Source organism: Drosophila albomicans, chromosome 2R (genome assembly GCF_009650485.2).
Source record: "Drosophila albomicans strain 15112-1751.03 chromosome 2R, ASM965048v2, whole genome shotgun sequence".
Taxonomy (NCBI): domain Eukaryota; kingdom Metazoa; phylum Arthropoda; class Insecta; order Diptera; family Drosophilidae; genus Drosophila; species Drosophila albomicans.
Window position 1 is genome coordinate 10,292,992 of NC_047631.2, and position 23,557 is coordinate 10,316,548.

The 23,557-nt window shown below is 40.2% G+C and overlaps 7 protein-coding genes across 8 annotated transcripts; 3 read left to right on the top strand and 4 right to left on the bottom strand.

The window, feature by feature from the left end:
- Positions 1 to 4: 4 nt before the first annotated feature.
- On the bottom strand, positions 5 to 718 carry LOC117575312 (uncharacterized). Its single transcript, XM_034259466.2, has 2 exons — positions 402 to 718; positions 5 to 344 (listed from the first exon to the last, which is right to left on the bottom strand). Exons 1-2 carry the CDS (start codon positions 611 to 613, stop codon positions 5 to 7), a joined length of 552 nt encoding a protein of 183 aa, XP_034115357.1. The 5' UTR covers positions 614 to 718.
- A 271-nt stretch (positions 719 to 989) lies between these two features.
- Positions 990 to 3,604, top strand: LOC117575711 (DNA-directed RNA polymerase II subunit Rpb4). Of its 2 annotated transcripts, XM_034260041.2 has the most exons (5): positions 990 to 1,219; positions 1,356 to 2,172; positions 2,244 to 2,704; positions 2,767 to 3,031; positions 3,105 to 3,199. In XM_034260041.2, exons 1-4 carry the CDS (start codon positions 1,156 to 1,158, stop codon positions 3,000 to 3,002), a joined length of 1,578 nt encoding a protein of 525 aa, XP_034115932.1. In that variant the 5' UTR covers positions 990 to 1,155; the 3' UTR covers positions 3,003 to 3,031; positions 3,105 to 3,199. The 2 variants fall into 2 exon arrangements, with proteins under 2 accessions (XP_034115932.1, XP_034115934.1); XM_034260043.2 differs by lacking the exons at positions 1,356 to 2,172; positions 2,244 to 2,704; positions 2,767 to 3,031 and adding an exon at positions 3,345 to 3,604 and having other exon boundaries at positions 1,028 to 1,219; positions 3,105 to 3,285.
- A 510-nt stretch (positions 3,605 to 4,114) lies between these two features.
- On the top strand, positions 4,115 to 5,626 carry LOC117575220 (protein AAR2 homolog). The gene is made up of 2 exons (XM_034259346.2): positions 4,115 to 5,428; positions 5,492 to 5,626. The coding sequence occupies exon 1, from the start codon at positions 4,298 to 4,300 to the stop codon at positions 5,426 to 5,428; it is 1,131 nt and encodes a 376-aa protein (XP_034115237.1). The 5' UTR covers positions 4,115 to 4,297; the 3' UTR covers positions 5,492 to 5,626.
- On the bottom strand, positions 5,451 to 5,835 carry LOC117575221 (uncharacterized). Its single transcript, XM_034259348.2, has 2 exons — positions 5,701 to 5,835; positions 5,451 to 5,643 (listed from the first exon to the last, which is right to left on the bottom strand). The coding sequence occupies exons 1-2, from the start codon at positions 5,833 to 5,835 to the stop codon at positions 5,509 to 5,511; spliced, it is 270 nt and encodes an 89-aa protein (XP_034115239.1). The 3' UTR covers positions 5,451 to 5,508.
- A 1,745-nt stretch (positions 5,836 to 7,580) lies between these two features.
- LOC117574756 (14-3-3 protein epsilon) lies at positions 7,581 to 14,795 on the bottom strand. The gene is made up of 5 exons (XM_034258699.2): positions 14,668 to 14,795; positions 14,149 to 14,454; positions 9,846 to 10,315; positions 9,598 to 9,778; positions 7,581 to 9,530 (listed from the first exon to the last, which is right to left on the bottom strand). Exons 2-5 carry the CDS (start codon positions 14,210 to 14,212, stop codon positions 9,463 to 9,465), a joined length of 783 nt encoding a protein of 260 aa, XP_034114590.1. The 5' UTR covers positions 14,213 to 14,454; positions 14,668 to 14,795; the 3' UTR covers positions 7,581 to 9,462.
- Positions 14,796 to 15,467: 672 nt separating this feature from the next.
- Positions 15,468 to 18,446, top strand: LOC117574684 (ribosomal protein S6 kinase delta-1). The gene is made up of 4 exons (XM_034258590.1): positions 15,468 to 15,578; positions 15,638 to 15,793; positions 15,855 to 17,510; positions 17,848 to 18,446. The coding sequence occupies exons 2-4, from the start codon at positions 15,698 to 15,700 to the stop codon at positions 18,067 to 18,069; spliced, it is 1,974 nt and encodes a 657-aa protein (XP_034114481.1). The 5' UTR covers positions 15,468 to 15,578; positions 15,638 to 15,697; the 3' UTR covers positions 18,070 to 18,446.
- A 70-nt stretch (positions 18,447 to 18,516) lies between these two features.
- Positions 18,517 to 22,277, bottom strand: LOC117574683 (uncharacterized). Its single transcript, XM_034258589.2, has 2 exons — positions 20,962 to 22,277; positions 18,517 to 20,064 (listed from the first exon to the last, which is right to left on the bottom strand). Exons 1-2 carry the CDS (start codon positions 21,939 to 21,941, stop codon positions 18,930 to 18,932), a joined length of 2,115 nt encoding a protein of 704 aa, XP_034114480.1. The 5' UTR covers positions 21,942 to 22,277; the 3' UTR covers positions 18,517 to 18,929.
- Positions 22,278 to 23,557: the final 1,280 nt, after the last annotated feature.

Consider the following 23,557-nt stretch of genomic DNA (forward strand, 5'->3'; position numbering starts at 1 on the left):
TCACTCAGCTATGGCACAGCACTCGCACCTCTAGGCGACTTTGTAGCAACTCTTCGGCCAGATCTATGCGTCCTGCATGCCACACATTAAGTGCTGGCTTATGAGTCCTTTGTATAGCTTCAAGAAATGCGTAACGTCCTTTGTTGTCGTCGCCCAGCAACAATAAATGTTCATACAAGCCTCTTATGGTTAAAAGTTCACTGTTGGGCTGCTCCACATTACACAGTACAACCTCTCCACGGACAACGCAGTAATTTCCATGTGCCAGACTTGTGTCGCCAGCAGCGTCGTAGTTGAAGTTCAACAGTAACACGGATACCGCTCCGGTGGGCAATTTGCAGTCACTAAGTGCGGCAACAAATAAGCAACTGAGCGTTTAAAACTGAGATCTGTTAACCTACCTTGGCAAGTGCGGCACTGTTACGTTCTCCAACTTAAAGTGATCTGGAATGGCACACAATCGTCCTATAACCGCGCACTTTCCATAATGCAATTGCCTAAAATCTGCTTCAAGCACCAATTCCTCGACTAGTAAATGCTTGTAGTAATTGCAGTATTTTGGAAGTTTCTCTGCAAGGTCGACGATCGGCTGTTCTATATGATTGGCAATCATTACTTTGTGCGATTTGACGTAAAGTTTGATATGAGAAGCTTATATTTGGAATTTAATGTAGCCAAATGTACAAGCCGCCATGCCGCTTTTATAAAAACAGAGTTGTCAGAAGTATTCAATAGTACCATGATACTATTGTGAACCATGACATCAAATCTTTTGCAACACTAAACTGACCATTTTTTGGTATGCTAAATTTCATCGTTATATCAATTTTATTCAAATAATAATATAAATATTCTAATTATTTATTCGATAGCATTAAAATAAATTGATGTGTATCACACATTATTAGCATTATAATTTTGAAAAGTGCATAGAAGATTTTAGTATATTTTTAAGTATTTTGACGCTGAACACACTATTTATACCGAATTTCCATCGATATATCGATAGGCCGTCGATGTTTCTCTATCTCTATTATTTATCACAAATTAACTAAAGAGGCGGCATCGTAGAAGAAAACAATTTAGTTGCATTTATAATTAAAACAGAATTCGTTAAAATTATATCAAAGTGCAGCAATTTTGTGAAGCCCAATCATGTCGTTTATGAATCCAGTTGATATGGTGGACGAGGATGCCGCAGACTTGCAATTCCCCAAAGGTAACAACAGCAACATCAATAATACAAATTGTTTAGTTTTGCAAATGCAATTTACAAGTGAAAAGCAAATAGAGTGCCTCGGGTGGTTGCCCGACGACAACTTTTTAGCATAACATACTGAATTACCTATTTGCAGTGAAATTGAAAACAAGTCAGGTGCAGCAACAGTTGAGCCCAATAAAGTTTTCACGAGCTCGCAATGATGATGCGACAATCTGTTCCACAGTATTCTACAATGCTCAAGCATTTCACAATCAAATGGAGGAGCTTATTGCTATCGACAATAGTCGCATGCTGACAAGCGGTCAGACATCTAATTTAGCATGTGCCACGTGTCGTTCCAATCTCACTGAACCCTATATAAAGTGCTCCGAATGTCTGGACATCCAGCTTTGTCCACCGTGTTTTGCACGTGGCCGCGAGACGGGCCCACATCGAAACAATCATGCCTATATTGTAATACGTGACGATATACAGGTATTTGCCAACGAATGTGGTTGGACTTCCCGCGATGAACGAACGCTGCTCCAGGCACTGCGAACACATGGCTATGGCAATTGGGATGCTATTGAAAATGCTCTTGGTAGACGACACTCGGCTAAGGAAATACAGCGGCACTATCATGACTGCTTCTTTGGTGGCATATTTGAACGCTTAGTGGGCTTGCAACATGCCCGACTTTGTTACATGCCTGAACGCATGCCGTATGTGTTTAAAATGCGATCGTTGGAGCCGCCTCGTCATGATGATATTTCATCCGTGCCGTTTAAGATTAATGCTGGGTATCGTTGTGCACGTGGCGACTTTGATACACCCTACGATGCGTCTGCCGAAGGCCTGCTGACAATTATGAATGAACAGAAAACTAACGACGATGATATTGAGCTGCCCGATCGAGAACTGGTCGAGGAACTGCAGTTTGCTCTTGCACGTGCCTATAACAATCGCTTAAGGTAGGCTCACAACATATAAAATTCTATATTTTCTCCAAGTTACTAATAAGACTATTTTCATGATTATATAGAGAACGCCATCGGCGCTATAATATTATGCAAAAACATGGTCTCATCATGCCGAATCGCACCGTCAGTTGGATAACAAAATATGTGAATGTCTTTCGCAACGATGCCAGTTGTATGCGTTTTCTTGCCCTAATGCAAATCTCGGATCCCATTGAGTTTGATCTACTGGTGGAATCACTGCGCTACTATCGCCAGCTACAAAGTCGCATTCATTGGCTACACGATCTGCGGCAGCATGGAGTACGCACTCTTCGTGGTGGGGCACTTTACTCGCGACTGCATAAGCAGCGGCAGCATGCACAAAGGGAATACGTGCGGCAGCGACAAAACGATGCTTTGGACTGGCAACAGTTGGTACATCATTACGAGCAAAATCAGCATGTGGAGCAGGCGCCACAGGGCAGCAGCTCCAGGGTCTACACGATGTACCCGCGACGTAAGGCCAGTCCCATGGATATTTCGGGTGAGTCATGTTGGAAAGAGTAACTTTCGATCAGAATAATACAATTTATCTTTTACTTGCAGATCTGCCCGGTTACTCCAAGCTAGATGCTGGAGAACGCACGCTTTGTAGCGTTGCCCGCTTGATACCCCAAGCCTATTTGGAGTACAAGAACCAACTAATTGCCGAGTATGCGAAGCTAGGCAATCTGCGATTGGGAGACGCACGTCGGCTCATAAAGATTGACGTGAATAAAACGCGACAAATTTACGATTTCTTGGTTGAAAATGGCCACATTCGAACGCATTCTTACAACTAAAATCGTTACGAATTATTTACATTTCACTTGTAAATTGCACAAGGATAATTAAATACTTAAATCACCATGTTTGCTTATATACATTATTTAATTATCTTTCAGAGTTCGAAAATGCTGAAACATTGCTGATATCGGAGGTACACATGCTGCTCGATCATCGCAAGCGACAAAATGAATCTGCCGATGAGGAGCAGGAGTTTTCAGAAGTCTTTATGAAAACATATGCCTATACTGATAGTTTCCGCAAGTTCAAGAACAAAGAAACCATCATGTCTGTGCGCAGGTAATATTAAAAAGATTCTATTATAATAAGATGTATTGAAATATGTTTTTTCTTGTTAGTCTTTTAATGCAAAAGAAACTGCACAAATTTGAGCTGGCCGCGCTGGGCAATTTGTGCCCGGAGGCGCCGGAGGAAGCCAAGGCATTAATCCCATCACTGGAAGGTCGTTTCGAGGATGAAGAGCTCCGTCAAATACTTGACGATATCGGCACTAAACGAAGCTTGCAGTACTAAGTAACCTATATTATCATTGAGCCAGTTACGAATACTTATAACTATAAACTAAGATTTACTATACATAAAAAAGTAAAAAACAGTAAATAATGTGCATTATTCTTTGACATTTTCGTGGGTGCCAATTCTCGCTAAATAAAACAATCATACTTTGTAGTCGTAGGAACTGGTTTTTCAAAAATTGCGTTATCTCGAAAGGGCTACGAATAACAGGGCTATGCACATACATATGTATTTATAGATGAGTCTCATGTCTTTTGTAATGTAACAAACACTAAACTTAGTTTACTAACTAACATTGTTTAGATAAACATTTCTTTTGGATGCGAACTAAAACCACATTTTGTAGTCAAACATACATATTGTTTAAATAGCGCGCAACAAAGGGCTGCACAACACTAATCAGCTGTGGCATGTTCCCATATGTATGTATGCCAGGGCAGCAACAAGGGCTGTAAATGCTTTGTTAAGTGCTGAGCTACGGAATTAAGCAAATATATAATAAATTAATATAAAAAGAGAATTTTATTAAATGGAAATTTTTAATAGATTTTAATAGACATGAAAAGCAATCAAAATTAAGCATACAAATGACCGTCATTTAGCATGGTTTCGCAAGGGCTGCACAACAATGATCAGCTGCATCATGCTTGTAAAAACCAGGGTAGCAATAAAGGCTGTAAATATTTTAGTTGCATTGTGATTACAATAATAAGTACCCGTTGCTTACTTTTACCAATTCAATAAATTCCACTCATAATCTAACAAAGTATTCAACATGAATAAGGACAACTCAAGCATGCAAATGGATCCTGATTTGGCGCTGCGGCTGCTTGCAGATGGTGCTGTTCTCGTCATAGCTGGCGTTCCCGTGGGTACCGAATTTGGCGTAGATTTATGTGCCTACACAATTGGTCCCGATTTCCGGGGAATCAAGATGATACCACCGGGCGTACATTACGTGTGGTGTGCCTCCCGTGGACCGTATGGCGACACTGCGCCTCGTGTGGGCTTCGTGCACTACTTTCATCAAAACGAGATTCTGGTACGCGAATGGGACAATGAACTGGAGGAGCTGCGTCCACGGCAAACAGCTGAGCCAGAGCTGGAACGTGAACGCATTCGCAAGAATCTGACACAGCTGGAGCGCGTACTGGCGCCCTACGACTACAGATACGTTTGCAAATGGAAGGATCTGACGGGTAGCGTTAGTGAATCTTGCGTTGCCCGCTGTCGTCCAAAGCGAGGCACCATACGCACCAACATTGAGCTACAGTCCTGCCCCGATGCAGAGCGACCACGCGGCAGTGCAAGCGGCATCAGCAAACGTCAGGCAGCTGCCAAATTGTTACTAGACGAAAGTGAAATGCTCCCCAATTTGAAGCCTGTGGATGGCACAGCTCCACGCTTTTGTGCGGTACCAGCACGTGTTCCCCAGGATGCACCACCAGCAGATATCTCACGACATGCCATCGATTGCATTGCAGCGGTGAATAAACTGTTCGATAGCTTCACGAATGAGAACCCCGATGGGCTCATTGAGGAACTGCAGCTGGCATTTGTATTTTTCCTGGTTGGCTACTCGGTTGAATCTTTGGATCATTGGCGCAAATTGCTTGCACTGCTGGCACATTCCGAGACGGCAGTCAGCAAGCACAAGCTGGCCTACATGAAGTACAGTGAAGTACTTGCCCATCAGCTGCCTCATCTGCCAGAGGAATTGATGACACCCAGTCCACACAACACGGTGTACAAAGATGTGCGCGAGTTGCTCGTCAATCTGTATGCTGGGGGTTTGATGGTGAGTGCGGAGCGGCTGATGAAGCGACTAGGCAAACAGATGGGCTGGCATTTTGAGGGTCTGCTGGATGAGGATCCCGAGGATCAGCCGGTGGTTATTGAAATATAAGTATGCGAATTAAACAATCCAATTCATTGCTAGCATTTATTTATTGGTCTCTTTTTTATGTAGGGCTGTCGTCTTTGTTTTCAGCGTAGCGAATGCTGTGTACGCAAATAGTTCCACAAATCTCGAGCGGTGCGTATGCTGACCATGAATTGGCACAGTTTCGTCTCAATCAGACACAGTATGATGAACTTGGCGCGTTTATCCTTAAGCATCGACTGCAAAGCATGCACTGAACTCAATGGCAATCACTGAAATTGGTGGCATAGATTTACCTCTTCGTTATTCTCCGGTCCGCTCTCGACAACGCTCCACAGATCTTCGGACTCCAAATAGGCACGCACTGTCATCGACCATGCCTTGTAGTTGTCCAGCCCCTTGAGCTTCTCAATTTGCAGCTGCAGCGCCATTTCTTTTTCGGTGTCGTCTCCAGCTCAGCAACGTTTAACAAATAAATCGTTAGACCTTTTGGTTCGTTCACTTTGTGCAGTCTGCTCTTTTTCTGCTCTCTGCCAATTTGCATAGATTTGCAAATATAGATATATAAGGCATTTATACATACATATAGATGTGCCACATGTGGCACACGTCTTTTGTAATGGGTCTGGGGTGGGTATTGCCCAGACAAAACAATGGCCACTAGACCTAGTTTACTCACTGCTGTTGCTGCCAAGACAACAAAAGTGACATTCATATTCAATGCCACTCACCGACTTTGGCATTGAGCTCAAGTGGACATTGACACTTTTATTTGGTGCTTCTATCTGCATTGCAGCTGGGCTCTACGATTGCTATCCACTTGCTGGAGACCCTTCGAGTAACAGCACAGGTGAGCCTGATAAACGTATTCCATCTGAGCAATATGAATCGGAATACTGAGTAGATTGCATGTAAAAGGTGAAACAATTTTAGATTAAACTACAATAAATACTAAAAAGCGCTATATCTTTGTAAGTTTTTTTTTTAATAATTTTAAAAAGATGTATAATAAAGCGAAAAGTCATAAAATGTAATTAATAATTTGTCAGCTAGAATACATCATCTAAGTTTGGACTTTAAACATTTTTACTAACTTCAGAATGTTAAATAACCGACATTAATTATTGTGAAAACAGGGAAGTGACTTAAGTAATCCTTTTTTGATTACATAATTTTGAAATATGTAAATACGAAATAAAAAGAACTAAAAATATGGTTGTTTTAATATACATTAAAAGGAGGAATTGGTCATAATGTTGAACATGCTAGTAAAGTTTGTTACTTTACAGAGTTCTTTATTTCATGGAAGAATTTAGCATACCTAAATATGTACATAGCATACAAACACAAACCTCCCAGATGGCTCTAAATTGCGTGTTTATTGTGTTTTAGTACTATGTAAATTCGGTGAACAATAAATATAAATTTAGAACGGCATTTGCAAATAGTTTTTCTTAGCTTTTGGGGAAGTACCAAAACTAACATATGCAAGAATTGGATATACGCAATATGTGGTAAGAAGTAAAGTACATCATTCGTCAGTACATTTCGAATACATTGTTCGAGCCTCTCACACACACTCAACTAATAATGATGAAAACCTAAAACCATCCAATCAAACATACAAGGAAATTTGTAATATTTGTACACACAAATACATACATAATTATTTACGATATGCATACATACAAATATATTGCGTATACGCAGGCAAAAGTCGGCCCACCTTTTATTTGTGGATTTCCATTACAGTTGTGTTCCGTTCCCCACCCACTTCAAATGTTGTTGAGCGAAAAAGTTTCCATGAGATTCTCGACGTTGTTGTTCTATCGATGAGTCGCTCATAAATTTAATAAATAAATTCGTGCGCATTTTTCTTGTTTTTATTATTTTTATTTGAAATGAATACGAATGTCAGTTTAGCTTGTTTCTTTCTGCTTTTTGTTGTTTTTCGTTATTAATTATGCTTCTGCTGCTGCTGTTGCTGCCCCTAAATATGCCTCTCAACCAATTCAATATTCTGTTGTCTGCTCGGTTCGATTGGCATTTCTCTATTTATTTTTCTATTACTCTTTTGCCTAACTCGCAAATTGCCGAAACAGTTTTGCTCTTTGATTTAATTCGATTGTTTTCTTGTTGTTGGGCAAATCAATTGCTCGGCGGCAACGCAGCAAGAATTAAGGAAAAACTCGAAACGTTTTCATGTTTAGTTGTTTTTTTTTTTAGCTAAATAAATTAAATGATATTTTTACTGCCTTGTTGTTTTGTCGAGTGTGTTAAATGCAAACATATTTGTCGCCGTTTTGTTATTGTTTTTTGTTTTTGTTTTGTTTGGGGGTTGAGGGAGGGAGTTGGATTTTCACTTGGAAAAATTCGAAATCTACAAATTACATAAGTGGTAGGCATAGAAAATATACAAGTGTATATACGAATGTATATGTATATATACTAAGATGTATACAATATATATTTATATATATGTGTACCATTTGTTGTTTAGCAACTACAAATACTTTTTTCCTTTTAATATTTATATTTATATATATATATGTATATATATGAAATGTTTTGTGGCGAGAAGTGAATTTTAAAACTTTTTAAACAAACTCTTGTACATACAATGTATAAAATGTAAAACACGAACGTAATCTGCGCTTAAATTGCATTTTTGTTTTTTCTTTCGTTTGTGATTTGTTTGTGAGAGCAAGAGAAAGAGACAAAGACAATGATGATCGGAAAGGAATACAAGAGTAAAACGAAAATGAATTACTTTTCATTTGCATTAGTGTTGTTTGTATGTTGTTGGTGTGTGTTTGTTTCGTTTGCTGTGTGCTATCTCTGTAGTGGAGTGTGTTGTGTTTTTGGTGAACAATACACTAACATTACATACAAATTTAAGCTTAAGATTTCGTTTTACTTTTACTCTTTCAAATTTCGCTTTAACTAACATTCATTGTTTTTTTTTTTCATTCTTTATTTTACTTCGTTTTTAGTTTTGTTGCTTGACTTTTTGTTTTGCTCATTTCGTTCTCACTTCACATTTTGCTTTTGTTTTATTTTTACTTCGTATTAAATTTAAATTAATTGCTGCTGTTTTTTTTGTTTCTGCATTTGCATCTTACATATTTTGTTGTTTTCGTTTCGCTTCATTCTTTGTTTTTAATTCAATTTGCGGTTATTAAATTTGCTTTTATCGTGTTGTTTTCGAATGTTATTACCTTTTATTTTAGTTTTTGTTTAATTACTTTATGACTGGCTTAAAATTAAAGTTGAAGTTGTGTGTATCTTATGTGGTGTTGCTCATCTTGTTGATAAATTGTAAATATAATATGCCAACTTTTTCATGCGTACGTTGTTTGTGTGTATTGTTGTTGTTGGTGTGTGTTGTAGTGTTTTTGAAATGAAGTTTATTTTGTTTTCGCTTCTCAGAATTAAATATAATATTTATTTAAATATAATATAATGCTTTTGTTTCTTGAATGCAAAAAATTTCAAATGTAGTAGTTGCTGCTGCTGCTGTTGTTGCTGCTGCTGTTGTAGCTTTTATTTTTGGGGGAAGCCAGGGCCAAAAACATCGCATAACACAACGAAGACTGCGACGACGGCTGCACACCTCCATATAACATGCTCCCACAACAGTCATGCCTACGCTCACGACCACCCTCAGTTTTATGTTGCTCTTGTTGTAATACATTCTTCTTGATTGCTGTTCGTTTTAGTATTAGTATTGTATTTTGTGTGTAGTTTTCATCTTTGCATGCTTTTCCTGCTGGTTGTTGCTACCTTGGCTATTTGCTGTTGCTGTTTATTCTTGTTTACATGTTGCTGCAAATCTGTGGTTGTCCCACAGAGAAGTCGCGTATCGTTGTTGTGTTGCTGCTGCTTCTTCTTGTTGCTTTTTGCTGCTGCTGTTGTTGTTGCTGTTTACTACCCGGTTGCGTGTTGTTTTTATTGTATGCATATATATTATATGTATTATATTTACTTTAGAAGGTATATGTTTTTTTTTTGTTTTTTGTTTTTTTTTTTTTTAATGGAAGGGCGGGGGTTTACTTAAATTACGACACATCCTGATCCTCAACATCCTGAATTTCCGGTTTGGGCTCACCGTCCCCTGTTGTGGAGTCTAGAAAAACAAAGATGTATTTGCTTGTTAGTCAAATGTTCAGTGATAACAAGATGAGGTTACTTACCATCTGCCTGCATATCAGATGTCCATAATGTGAGGTTGTCCCGCAGCAGCTGCATAATCAGGGTCGAGTCTTTGTAGCTCTCTTCGCTTAGCGTATCCAACTCTGCGATGGCATCATCAAATGCGGCTTTCGCCAAGCGGCAAGCGCGATCCGGCGAATTGAGTATCTCATAGTAAAACACCTATTGAAACAATGCCAAATAAATAAATTAATATGTGATAAATCAATTCACTTTACAATTAACTAACCGAGAAGTTCAATGCCAGGCCCAAACGGATTGGATGTGTTGGGGGCAGATCGTTCATGGCAATATCACTTGCTGCCTTATAGGCAATCAATGAATTCTCTGCAGCATCCTTGCGATCCGAGCCGGTGGCAAATTCGGCCAAATAGCGATGGTAATCGCCCTTCATCTTATAGTAGAATACTTTGCTTTCGCCGGATGTGGCGCATGGAATGAGATGTTTCTCGAGCACATTTAATATATCCGAGCAGATGTCGCGCAACTCCTTCTCGACCTGACCGCGATAGGTTTTGATCATCTCCAACTTCTCCTCGGCACCCTTGTTCTCCTCCTTCTGTTCAATGGAGGTGATAATGCGCCATGAAGCGCGTCGTGCTCCAATCACATTCTTGTAGGCAACCGAGAGCAAGTTGCGCTCCTCAACGGTCAGCTCAACGTCCATGGAGGCGACCTTTTTCATGGCCTCGACCATTTCTGGAAACGAGAAAGATCAAATCGAATTGGAAGATTAGAATAAGTTGCTACATTTTTGCATAGAAATTCATGATCGAAACTTTGAAATTTTATAGATAATGCAAACTGTTTTTACCTTTTTCGATATACATTTATCCTATCTCTATTTGCACACACCTACATAATTATGGAGATATACATACATATATCTATTATTATCTATCGTACGCATACATATACACACGCCCAATCTATAATAATAATGACATAACTCATCATACATAGTCATGCCTACCTATGCATAACACACAGAACGAACGGTTTCCTGTAGCTGAGTATTCGTGCCCTTTATAGACCGATTTTGTCATTGCGCTTGATAAGAACCGTCGGAGAAGAGAAAGATAGACATTGTTGCACATTTCTCCATTTCATCAAGCTAAGCAACAGCTATAATTGTTGTTGCTGCGTCGGCAGCGTCACCAACATCGCGTCATGAATCACAATCATTCGCAGTTACTGTGACTGTGATCGAGTGGCAGCTGCAACTCAAAGTCGACGGCGTCGCTTCGGTTTGCGTGCTGATAACACACACATACACAAACACGCACACATGTCAGCCAATGCACACACACACATTGAAGCAAATCAGCGCTAAATAGAGTAATTGTAGCATTTCTGCTTTTGCCTGCAATTCATTTTTCTCCCTCTCTCGCTCTCTTCACAGTCAGCTGCTGCTGACTACTACGCCCCCAGCCTCCCTCTCTAATACTTGTATAGCAGCAGGAGCTTTGTTATTCGCTCGTTGTTGCTGTTCTTCTTGCTATAGCACGTAGCTGTGAAAATTGAAATAAAGTTGGGGCTGTGTGTGATTCATGCTGTTCAATTCAGTACAAATAATGTTGTTTTTCTGGTGTGAACTTCAAATTGTTGTTTGGCAATGGCACAAAATATTGCAAATGCGCTTTACAACACTGAACGTGAGACATAAGGTTGCCACAACGATGCAATTCTCTTCACACAGACGATTAATTGAGGCAAATGTCATAATTTTATAGGGGGTTCAGTTGAAGCTCAATTTAAATATGCGTAGAAAATCGATAACCACAAAAACTATTAATAAAATGTTAATCAAATCAAATTCCCACGCAAATGAACCAACGAAATTGAAAAAGAAAAAAAGATATGATATGCCAACCAAATATGTTCGGCACAAAGCCAAAGTCAACAACCGTCGCGTTCTGAATTAAACCAACCACCCACCCAACCAGCCCCCCTCCACAAACCCCAACAAAACACACACCCATAGCAAATCAAGGCGCGTCACGTTGAAATACATACCTTACAATACGCATGTATTAGTAAGACACACGCACACAAAGACGGGATCGCAATTGTGGGACAGGAGTAGTTGTCGCTCTCGATCCTTCTGCAATGGGTGTGTCAAACATACTACTACATAAAGGGTTATACATTGGCATTCATTCATCCATACATAGGAATCTGCCAGTAAGTCTTTGTATCCTACTTGGCATGCGTTTTTACACAAAGAAACAACAGAAGTCAAAGTCAGTCAAATCTGGAAATGTTATTCTAACATTTGTAGAGTAGACTGCCATTTTTCCGCCTTCATTAACGACATTGAGGTGAGAAGAGGAGCGGCGTCAACAAAAAAAAAAAAATAAAAAGTACGCGGCGGCGACCTCGAAAAAAATATAACAGCTAGAATAAGCGGGAGCAGCCAGCACCTGAAAGTACACTCAAAGGAAAAAAAAAAAAAAAAAACGTTGGTGCCGCCGCCACTGACGTTAATGTATATAAAAGGGAGGGCAGGAGGGGGGTTTTCGAAGAGTTGACGTTATGGGGGCGCCGCATAGGACGTGGTGGAGAGAGGAGAGAGAGACGCTAAGAGAGCCAGACAGACGTTGCCGGCTGCCTGCCTGGAATGCATTTGTATTAGTCTCTCCAGCATGACTGAAACTGCCCAAGTGCGACAAGGCCAACGCCAAGTGTTCACACAAATACACACACAGGCTATGGCAGCTTGAAGCACACGCAGGCGAAAATAAGAAGAAAAACATGTGATACAGACTTTAGTGCTCCCGTCTGTATGTGTGTGGCAGCAGTGGCTACGAATAGTTGATTGACTTCTTTAAACCAAACGAACCAACAATAACAGCAACAATAAGAGGAAAATGAAGTTAAGAACACCGCCTATGTGTTAATGTTGTCAGTTTTCTTGCCAATTGTAGCAGAATTGCATGGCTGTAATTACAATACTCATTTTTCTTGTACAAATACAACGGACATTAGCGCAGACTTTTAAACGCCACTGTGCACACTGTTGTATGGTGTTGAGGCAGCAGAGGCGAGCAAAACACACTAGTTATCTCGTTTTAACGCACAGAGCGACGCATTTAAGTGATGTGTTGTCGAGCTCGCGCGCTTTTTTAGCCAAACGCCGAAAACAACGCTGGTTAGCTTTGCATTTTGAGTAGCCACTGAGTATTTTAATTAATTGAAGTATTTTTAATTAAATAAGCAGGGCAGCAACAATATAAAAGCGTCGACTACACTACATTGGTGTGAGTAGTTAACGATTGTGCAAGTATGCGTGCATGCGTGTGTTTCTCCGACACACACATACACATGCGCGCAGAAACATGAGTAATGCTAGTGCAATTTTTTCTTTTCTTTCTGCAAAATTCATCAGAGTTGCCAAGTAGCAGGGAGAATGTATCTTAAAAATTAATGAGTAACAGACTATGCTAAAAAAAAAGATATTAAGACATTTTGATCTTTGACCGACAAGATGCTGAAGTTCGTCGACAGTAGAGGGACAAATTTGCGCCACAGCCACAATCGATTCATTCATCGATTTTTCGCAGTACGATGACGACGACGTCGCCGCCTTTCTGCTGCTGCGCAGCACAAAGCACATTTTGGGCAGCGAAAGAAACTAGACAAAGAGAGAGAATGTCGACGAAAAGTTTTCCCACTTCTCTTTCTCTCATCGATTTAAACCACCCGTTAGCATATTTAAATATCTAACAAATTATGTTGCGCCTGCCTCCTGCACTGTTAAGGATTTTCTTCACAACTCTGTCTCTGCCTTGGCAACACTCATACACGCACGCACACACAAAAATTACTACAAAACAGCCCTTAGCAACGATGTCATTCGCCCGTCGACGTCGCGCAGCCCTCTTGCGCCTATCAACGAACGCTAAATACACAAAATTTCAATTTGCCCCTCTCCACTCTCTTCCGTCCAGCAATACTTTTCTTTAGTCGAAACTACTATATAAAAGAACAAAAATTTAATGCGCAACAAAGTTGCCTTTTTTCTTCTTTTTGCAAAAGCCAAAGCAAAAACCACGCGAATTTTTGCCGGTAAAAATCAGGTTTGTTTCACATTTTTCTCTTTTGCAGTTGTCTTTCTTTGCCATTTTCTACAGTGCTGCCTCGCCTCCTTGTCATCTTCTTTTTCATTTGCTATTCGGTCTTTTCGAAGAAACACTACTCATCGTTGACTGCGACGCCGACGCGACGCTTCAGCGTCGTCGTCTTGTCGAACATTTACTTTGGCAGCGAGGCGCACCTACACACAAAATAATTTAAATGTCTGCAAAAATTCAGATTTGAAGTCTAATATTTTTTCTACACCATTGTATAAAATGTGCACATTTTCAGCACAAAATTGTCGATGAAGCGCAGGCCACGCGACGGCAAAAAAAAAAAAAAAAAAAAAAAAACGCTGGACCCCTCCCCAAAGTTGGCGCTCCGCTGGCTAGAAAATTTTTTCTTCTCGCCCGTTTTTTAATTTTTGGAGATTTTCTTTTGTTTCTTGGACTTACCATCGTAGCGCTCAGCCTGTTCGGCCAATTTAGCCTTGTAGACGTTGTTCTCACGTTCAGTCATTGTGTTTTAAATCCTTTTTAGTAAAATTAATCCACAGAAAAAATTATTTTAAATGCTCCCGGTACGTGCGGCGTCGATATTCTGCTGCTGCTGTCTTCGTCGCCTTCTTTTTCTCTACTGCTTTTCGAGTTGACAAGCGCTCTGCTTAGCTCACTCGCACGCTCGCTGCTCGCTTCGTCGGCTGCCGTTCAATTTTTCAATGTCGTCGTCGTGGACGCTGCTGCTGGCTGCTCTATACGAATCTGCGAGTACAGTAAAGAACGACGTTTTTGGGGGTAAAATGAATAACTTTATAGTACACAGTTGTTGCGAGAGCGGGAGTGTGCGCCGTATAAAAGCGGTTGGGTTTGACAAAAAAAAACTATTTTTAATGTTAACTGTCTTTTCGCACTCACACAGACACTAAACTATGTTAATGTAAGAATTATTTGATTGATTTTCAAATGCTTACTTACTTTGCTCGACGTTTGCTGTAACAATCGGTCTCTGAGAATGAGAGGACAAAAGGAGAGTGTAACAGACCCCGAGAGAAAAAGAGAGACGTAGAGAGAGAGAGAGAGAGGGTACTAGAAAAGAGAGGAAGTCTTAAAGCTAGTGTGACCGAAATCAGAATCATTGAAAATATGTCTAAAAATACCATATTCTACTAACTTGATTAACAGCACCTGCTAAAAATTTTTGAAATAAAAGCAAAACTTGTACACATTCAAAAATTTTTAATTTTTTCACTTATCCTAACTTTTAACAAAATTAAATAAAAAATTTTTAAAACGAATCGGATACTGATGCTCTACAAAAAGATCAGACCCCCTTTATTTACTTACAAAATATACCACTTGCATAGAAAACCCAGAACAATATTACAGCATATATTTAATTTGGTATGCACTAACTAATTTCAAAAAGCAGATACACATGCTTAAAATGTTTTTAGTTTTTTCTTTAAAGTTTTTTTTTCAATAGTCATTTTTTGTTTTTATAAAATGATTAAATTCGGCTTATTATTAATGCAAATGCACAAATAACATAAACACAATATACATTTTGATTTTGCTCCTCTTTTAACTTATGTATTGCTCCTCATAACGAACAAGTCTTCAACATTTAGGGCTAGTGTTAAATACAAATTAAATTACTGATTAGGGTATTACAGATATCGAAGACTTAATAAATCTAAATATATAAAATGCAGACGAAAGTAAAATTATTTAGTTTAATCAATCTGTAGATATTTCTTAATGCGCATTAACAGTAATGCATTACCACTGTTATTTTACGTATGTAATTGCTCTGTTATTGGTATTGTTACCCCTCTAAATGAAAAACAAGTTGTGAGGGGAACGACGACAATATTGTCGTCAAAAATGTGAGAAGCTCTAAAAATACGTTTGTTTTGCAAGGTAATATTTGCATGCTATGTTACAGAATTGACAGGATGATATTTGCTTAACGACATCAGACAGCTGGGGCAAATCAGTTTTCACGATGAGCCTCAATTTGGGAGGCTGGATTCATAGTTTCACTGTAACCGATACCCAACAACATAAGGGCGGCTACACGATTTACAAGATTACCTCGATTGTAAGTATTGTGTAAATTGTTTTCCAACAATTAATTAATGCACACACCCCCGATTTCTTAGGTTTTTCCACGGTCAGTGCCACAAGCATTAACCTGTCTTGTGGTGTGGAAGCGGTTTCATGAGATCAAGCGATTGCATCGCGAGTTAAGTCGTCGACATAAAAGCATGCAGCTGCCTGGCAAGCTACCAGAGCCGACGGATAGCAGTTACTTTAAGCGCTTCGATGTTCAGGTCATCCAGCGACGCAAGGAATACATATTAAAGCTACTCGACTTTGCCGCACAGCATCCAGTTTTATACAAATGCAATACATTCACCCAATTCTTCAGCGAGGCGCAATCACCAAATGCGTCTCCCTTGCGCAAATTGTATGTGGAACGCTCGCTGAAAGCACCGGGCAGCGGCGCCATAGCTGAGATCTGTGACAAGCTCGATGTGCCCTACGATCCACATGATCCAAATGGCATACAGTCGAGGGATTCACGTTGGGACAAGTCAGAAGCGGACGATGAAGAGCAGCAAGCAAAGGTAGCACAGGAAGTGCCGCTCGGTGAAGCTGTGGAGGACCAGGAAACGCGATGTGACTATTCCCGTCTCTTGACACCAATGGCTTCAGTGGAGAGCGACGACAGCGATTACATATATGAAGCCGCTTTAGAGTTCAGTCATGCTGTGCAGGCGGAGGTTAATCTTGAGTATGAGGAGGCACACAAGCTGTACAAGCATGGCGTGGAGTTGTTGCTTGAAGGCGCAAAGCATGATGCCAACGAGGATCGCAAGTTCATTGCCAAGGCCAAGATAGCCAAGTATTTGGCCAGAGCGGATGAAATACATGCGAATTTCTTGCGCAACTCCAGCGGTGGTGGTGGCAGAAACAGCAATCGCAAGCTGCAATTTCAATTGTCACTGGACGAGGTGGAGAATGTGAAGCATTTGGAATGTGCTTGGAATCAGTTGGCCAAGTACAAGGTTCTTAAGGTGTTGGGCCAACGTGTGATGCAGGTGCAGTGCATAACACAGCCGCAATCACAGCCCACAGTCGTGATGAAGGGCATCGAGAAACCGGCCAGCAATTCGCCCACACAAAGCATCTTTCTGCCCCAACGTGTTCCCTACATGACACAATTGCTGGCATACTTCCAGTCGGAGCAAAAGATATTTTTGCTACTCAAGCAGGCAGAGGGCGGAAGCCTTTACGACTACATACAAAGCTATGAGCCGAAGACATCGAGCAAGTGTGGCGATTACGCGAATTTATTCCCTGAGGAGGAGCAGCAAGCTCTGACGACAGACAGCGATGTAAGCGATTTGGTCCACAAATCACAGCAGCTTCTCAAATCTGTCTCCCATACGTTGAGCTCCTTGCAAGCTGGAGCCTTAACTCCCCGCAGGCAGCTCACTCAGGTGAAGCGTCTGCCCGAGGCATGTTTACGACAATGGGCTTGTGAGTTGGCTTTGGCTATCCATAGTTTGCATGGCAAAGGCGTGATATTGCGTGATCTGCATATGGAGAACATTCTGTTGGGCAATGCTGGGCAATTGATGCTCACGTATTTCTATCAAAACGAAGGTTTAAGCTCCGACGATAACTATGTGCACAAGGCTCTGAGCTTGGTGGCCTTGGACAATCATTTTGTAGCGCCGGAGCGACCGCTGAGTTTCCGCTCTGATTGGTGGAGCTATGGTGTGGTGCTCTATCAGCTACTGTTGGGTGTGGTGAGTTTGTTGAATTATGTGCTATATGTAACTTAGCTTATTGTCTTTATGACTGAACTATCAACGCAAGAGCAAAGAGGCTGCAATTAACACAATAGCTTAAGATTTTTAATTGTGTAAGGTTTCTAAGATAACTGATTTAACTAATTATAAAAATAACTTCATGAAATTCAGCTTAGACCCAAACATATATTTCAACCAGTGCTTATCGAAGACACAAGCTGGTATTAACTTTCAAACGCATTTTAACATTATTTAAAACACAACGCTAAGCATTTTAATATTATTTTTACGTGGCCAATAAATTTATAAATTAAAATTCGATCATTTCTTGTAGTCGTACAAATCTACACATCCCGGTCACTTGGAGCTTTATGGCTGTGTGCAATATCCCTCGGATGCTGCAGAAATATCGGACACTGCACGTGATTTGCTTGAGCTACTACTGCAACTGACACCAGAGCAGCGTCTGGACTACGATCAACTACAGGCTCATCCCTTTTTCGAGGGCCTTGATTGGCAGGCAGTTGTGGAGACGGGTCGTGCTGCTCTTCAATAGGCAGCTGACGAAATGAATTTCAATTTTCGTATTAAGGGATTAAAGACATACACACAATTATATATATGCTATAAGTTAGCTAAGGAATATAATGTACTGAAGTACGAGACTCAATTATGATTACTATTTTTGTTTGTTTTAGTTTTTTTTCTGTTGTTATTCAAAAGGATTCCAAAGTGGTACAAAATATGTTACTTTATTCTTTAATTTCCATATATATATTGTTATTTTGTTTATTTATACGTCTGTACATTGCGAATAACTATAGTATTTGAGTTAAATTCTAAGGAATTTTGTAAAAGAGGAGCAGCTAAGTATTAACATTTTGTATAGCCAATGCGCCAATTATACAAATATATAACCATGTTATTGTCTAACTACACAACAGTATTTCTTATTCTAGTGGGTATTTAATATTAGGCAAGATTATATTTAATATTAGGGTGCCAGAAACAAAGTAAATGCGAAATGATTTATCTCTCGATTTCTGATCACGTCGCTTGTAAGGCACATTTGGAATGCATTCTTGGCGTTGCGATATTTTATCAACGTTATAATTAAAAATAATAATTAAAAACTATAATAATTAAAGATGTTAAGTTTTGGCAAGACTTGTCGATTTTGTTGCTTCTGGTTGGTTGGTTGGTTAACTTAACTAAAATGCATTAAAACTAAAAGGAACCCACGGCAACAAAGCGCATCAGCGTGGCAGAAAACTCGAATTACAAATAAAAAATAACTATTATAGACTGTTTAAAAATATTTTCAAGCCGCTCCAACGGGCTTTACCAATTCTGATCAGATAACAAAATGTAACAATAAATAAAAATATAATGTTCTAGGCGCAAGCGCCAAGTGATTTAAAAAATAACGATAAATGTTGAATGGCCACACTGATGAGTATATTCCGATTGTGTTGTTATCGATAATTGCTCTACATTTGCTAGACAGTTTAGGACAGTTTGAAATGCTCGCACACACACACACAGCACGCAATTATTCAAAATGGCCGCTTGAAGCGTACTGTGGCAGAGCGTCGCTGCTGCTGCTGGCGACGGTGAGTGAGCATTTCTCTTAGGGCAAAAAGGAGGCAGAACATAATTTTGCGCCTGCTGCTGTTGTTGTTGCTGTTGCTGCTGCACCGTGTCCTCGCTCTTAATCACAGTATGCATGCCACTGTCATTGTCATCGCTGCTGCCCGATGTCGATGCATTCGCTGCCGCTGCTGCGGCTGACGCTGCGCTAACGTAATGATGCGTCTCCATGTGGCAAGCGGCAGCAGCATTATTGTTATCGAGTCCCGTCGGCGGTTGGCATTGCACTTGCACATATTTAGCCTCTTCGGCACTGAGATATTTACCACCATTGTTAAGCTGTTGATGATGCACTGTAACCATGGTGCCATCGGCTAGCTGCTGCTGCGTGCTTGTAGTGCCATCGAGTTGCTGCAGATCCGTTGTCTGATAGCCATTGCCCGTTGCCTCACCGCCATCTCCTCCACTGCCACCCGCTGCACCACCGCCGCCGCCATTCATCTCAATGCGTGGCGGACTGCCGTAGTCAAAGTGGCGCATCGAGAAGAGCTGCGTCTCGTGGACATAGGTGCCATATTGGCCAGAGTAGGTGCCATATGGACTTGGGGCCGGCGACAAAAGTCCGAACTGCGGACTCAACTCGTAGGGCGTCTGATACGAGGTCCAGCTGTCCATGCTGCCCGGCGGTGTTACTGTTGTCGTCTGCGGAAAACTGGCGAAAGGTGGCGCCAGCGTGCTGTTCAATGCCGCTGTTGGCGGAGTGTTCGTCTTGATGTAACCCGTCTTCCGAGGTGGCTCGTGCTTGCGCCACTTGGCTCGACGATTTTGGAACCAAACTTGCACCCGGGATTCACTCAGATTCAACTTGATGGCCAGCTCTTCGCGTGCAAACACATCTGGATAAGGAGCACGCTCAAAAGCGCGCTCCAGTTCCTCCAGTTGATAAGCAGTGAATGTCGTTCTGGAAGGGAAGAAAAATAAAAAGAGCAAGTTAGCAAAAAATGTTTATCATACTTCGTAATACAAATGAATAAAGTATTAGGTCTTAAAATTAAATTAAACCAATGTTCAGGTAAATATGTTAAATATTAACTGTTTTAATTCATAGACTTCTCAAATTGATAATTAAAAAAATTTTAAATCATTTTCAAATTCCTTTTAAAAGTTCGATAAATTTTATGTTTAAATTGTGTAATTTAAAAAAAATGTCTACTTCTTTATAAATTTTATTTTTCAATAATTTTAAATTTTATTATTATTATTTAAAATTTGAGACGATTGCAACCATAATTTTCATTTAATTAATATACATTATTTTTTGTCATTCGATTAAATATTTTAAATTTATTTTATTAATAATAAGGTATTTAAAAAAGGAAATACAACATTTTCTGATTTTCTAAACTTTTGTTCAACAATTAAAGTAAAGTCTGTAATTTGTCTTACGCATTTCGATCTGATTTTATTTTATTTTTATACCTGATTTTTCTATTTTATTTATTTTTATCTCTTATTGATTGAAATTAATTTATGAGATTAAGGAATTAATGATTGCAATTTGAAACTAATAATTGTTTAAGCATTTCGATATATTTCTTTACATTTCTTATTAGGTTAAGTTTCTTTTGACAGGACGATCTATAACTGGATCACTTTAGTAACTAAACTCAGTTTAGTTGTTGCTCAATGAATCCACTTCAAATAAGGGTAAATTTCACTGCTTTGTCATATGAAACCGCCTGTGGTTTTAATATGCGCGCATTACACATACGCCCCGTTGCGCGGATATAAATTGTGAGATAATTTCATTGATTTCCCGTCGTTAAGTTAATTGCATAAAATTATGATGATGGCTCACCTCGTTTTTTTCTTTTTAATGCCATTCGGATCTCCCTTCTTCTTGTTGCTGTTGTCCTTCTTGGCCGCTGTCCCTGCGATGCCACCAGCAGCTGCTGCCCCTGTGCCCGCTGCTCCTGCCACAGTGTTGCCCGTGGTAGTTGAATTGCTAGCACTGCTATTGTTGCTGCTGTTGCTGCCATTATTGGTGGAATTATTGCCATTGACGATGCCATTTGTTGCAGCACTTGGATTCTCCATTTGGGCGCACAACTCATCGGGTTTTTTATGCTTGCCTCCTGCGGCAGTGGCGCTATTTGAGAGCAGCAAAGGTGTCGCTTCCAGTAGTCCATTGCCATTGCTGGCATCTTCGTGGGACAACACATGGGCATGGCCATGACTATGATGCGGACTGCCGCCGTAAAGATGTTGCAGCTGCACATGTTGTTGTTGCTGCTGTTGTTGCTGCTGTGGCTCATATTGATCCTTGGGCGAATAGTCCAGCTTGCCGTTGAGCGTATGATAGTCACTCATAATCCCCACCAGCTGCTGCTGCTGCTGTTGCTGCTGTGGCTTGTGGTGTTGCAACATGCCATTGTGGTTGTGGGCATGGGAATGTGAAGGCGGCGGCGTTACCGCATAGTGCTGATGATGCTGCTGCTGCTGTTGATCGACCAGTTTTTGAGGCGTTGTTATGTACTCGTACTTTTGGCTGGGCGAGAAACATCCCATCTTGTTGCCAAAGTCCATTTTTTGTGCATAATTCGGTGATCCTGAGCCGCCGCCATTGGGCAGAATGGTGTTGCAGTCGGGCAAACGTTGCTGCTGCTGTTGCTGGCTGCAGAGTTCGTGGACAACGCTACCGAGCATCACAGGATGCAGGCTGCTATGCGTCAAAGTTGACGTAGATGTTGGCAGCAATGGTTTGCTGGCGCCCAGTGGACTCAGAGGACCACTGCCAAAGTCGCCAAAGATTTGATCATCGAAACTTGCGTGTTCCATTTTTTCACTCAAAAACACTTCCGCAATATTTACACTTGAATTAATTTACTTTACACGTATTTGTTTGGTTCTATGTTAATCCATTTAGTTTGATTTTAATCAAAGTGCGCACAAAATGCCGAAATCAAAATCAAAATCAATTGTCGCTTTTGCACTAATTGTTGTAAATGAGATAATTGCATTTAGTTTTTGGCGCACGCGCAAAAGCATTTGCCGTTGATTATTTTTTGTTTGTCGCTCTGCTCCTCCTGTTGATCGTTGACTGCACCACAACACTCACTATGCAAAACTCACTGCTCGCTGCACAAACACTCTGCGTAGAACCGTTCGAGTCTGTGGCTGTGGCCTTAATTGAGCCCACAACTGCCGATGATTGCCCTTTTATACCAATTTGCTGGCAGCGACGCCGCGCAGCCCCGTTTCGACCAATCAGCGTTGAGCTATGGCTGCCACCGGCAGCAAAGCTGTGTTGAAGCGAGAGCGAGGATTGTATGAGTAAACGGCAACGACATATGCATCGACACTGCTTCTGTGCTCTTGTATGTGTGTGTATGTGCTTGTTTGCTTTACTTGTATTCGTTTTTATGCTGGCGCGTGTGACTTTTTGTTTTTGGTTTTTGCCTTTGCCTTTGGGTTTGTCTTTGCTTGCGTTTGTGCCTTCACAGCAGTGGGGTGTGGTTTTTGTTTTGCCCTGAGAATCTGATCGCCTCCTCGCTGTTGACAGCGTCGCTGCAGCGGGCACTCTTAGTAAATTTATGCCGCCTCAAATGCTGCCAGCAGATCCACAGACAGCAGCATATTGTGCATATCCTGGGAAAAGTGCAATATTCTCAACGAAATAAAATATCCTGCAGAAATTGAACTCTGATAAACTTAGAAATTTTAATTCCACCAATATTGATAACAATAATTATTTTTAAATGTAGGAAAGTTTATTTAAAATACAGTTTGGCTAACATAATTGAAGACTATGAAAATGTTTTGATTTCTATACATACTTTACAATATGGAATACACTCAGTATAGCTGCAGAATGCAAAAATAAACAAACAAACATATTTGCTAAGATCTGAATAACAAATTTATCTCTTAAATGTCATTATTAAAAATATGTATAAAAATAACCATTTTAATTTCTCAAAGTAAAAAATAAAAGCATTAATTCACAAAAAAGTTTTTTTTTGTAGCAGTGTGTGTCTAAAGTTAATTTGGAACTATTTCTGCAATATTAGTATTCAGAACATATTAATAAATATAATATTGCCAAAACATTTAGTCAAATAAGAAAATTTGTTCTGCAAATGCACTATGGTCAAAATTTATTACATAAACAAAACAGTTCTGCATTTTGTCAGCTCGTTTGCACTCTATTATTTTAATTGTCCAATTGTTTTCGGTCACCTGCCTGCATGTCCACAAATGTTTCGCTGTCGATTTGCTTTGGTCAGATGGAATCCCTTATAATAAACACCAGTCCAATTGGAAATATCACACGTCAGACGATCGAATAGGGGTCCGAATGCGAACATTGGAATTTCCCACCACTAAAACAAAAAATATTAGTCGACTTCAAGGATCGCGGCGCACGTTCACGCGACCTTTTTCTTTTTCTTCGA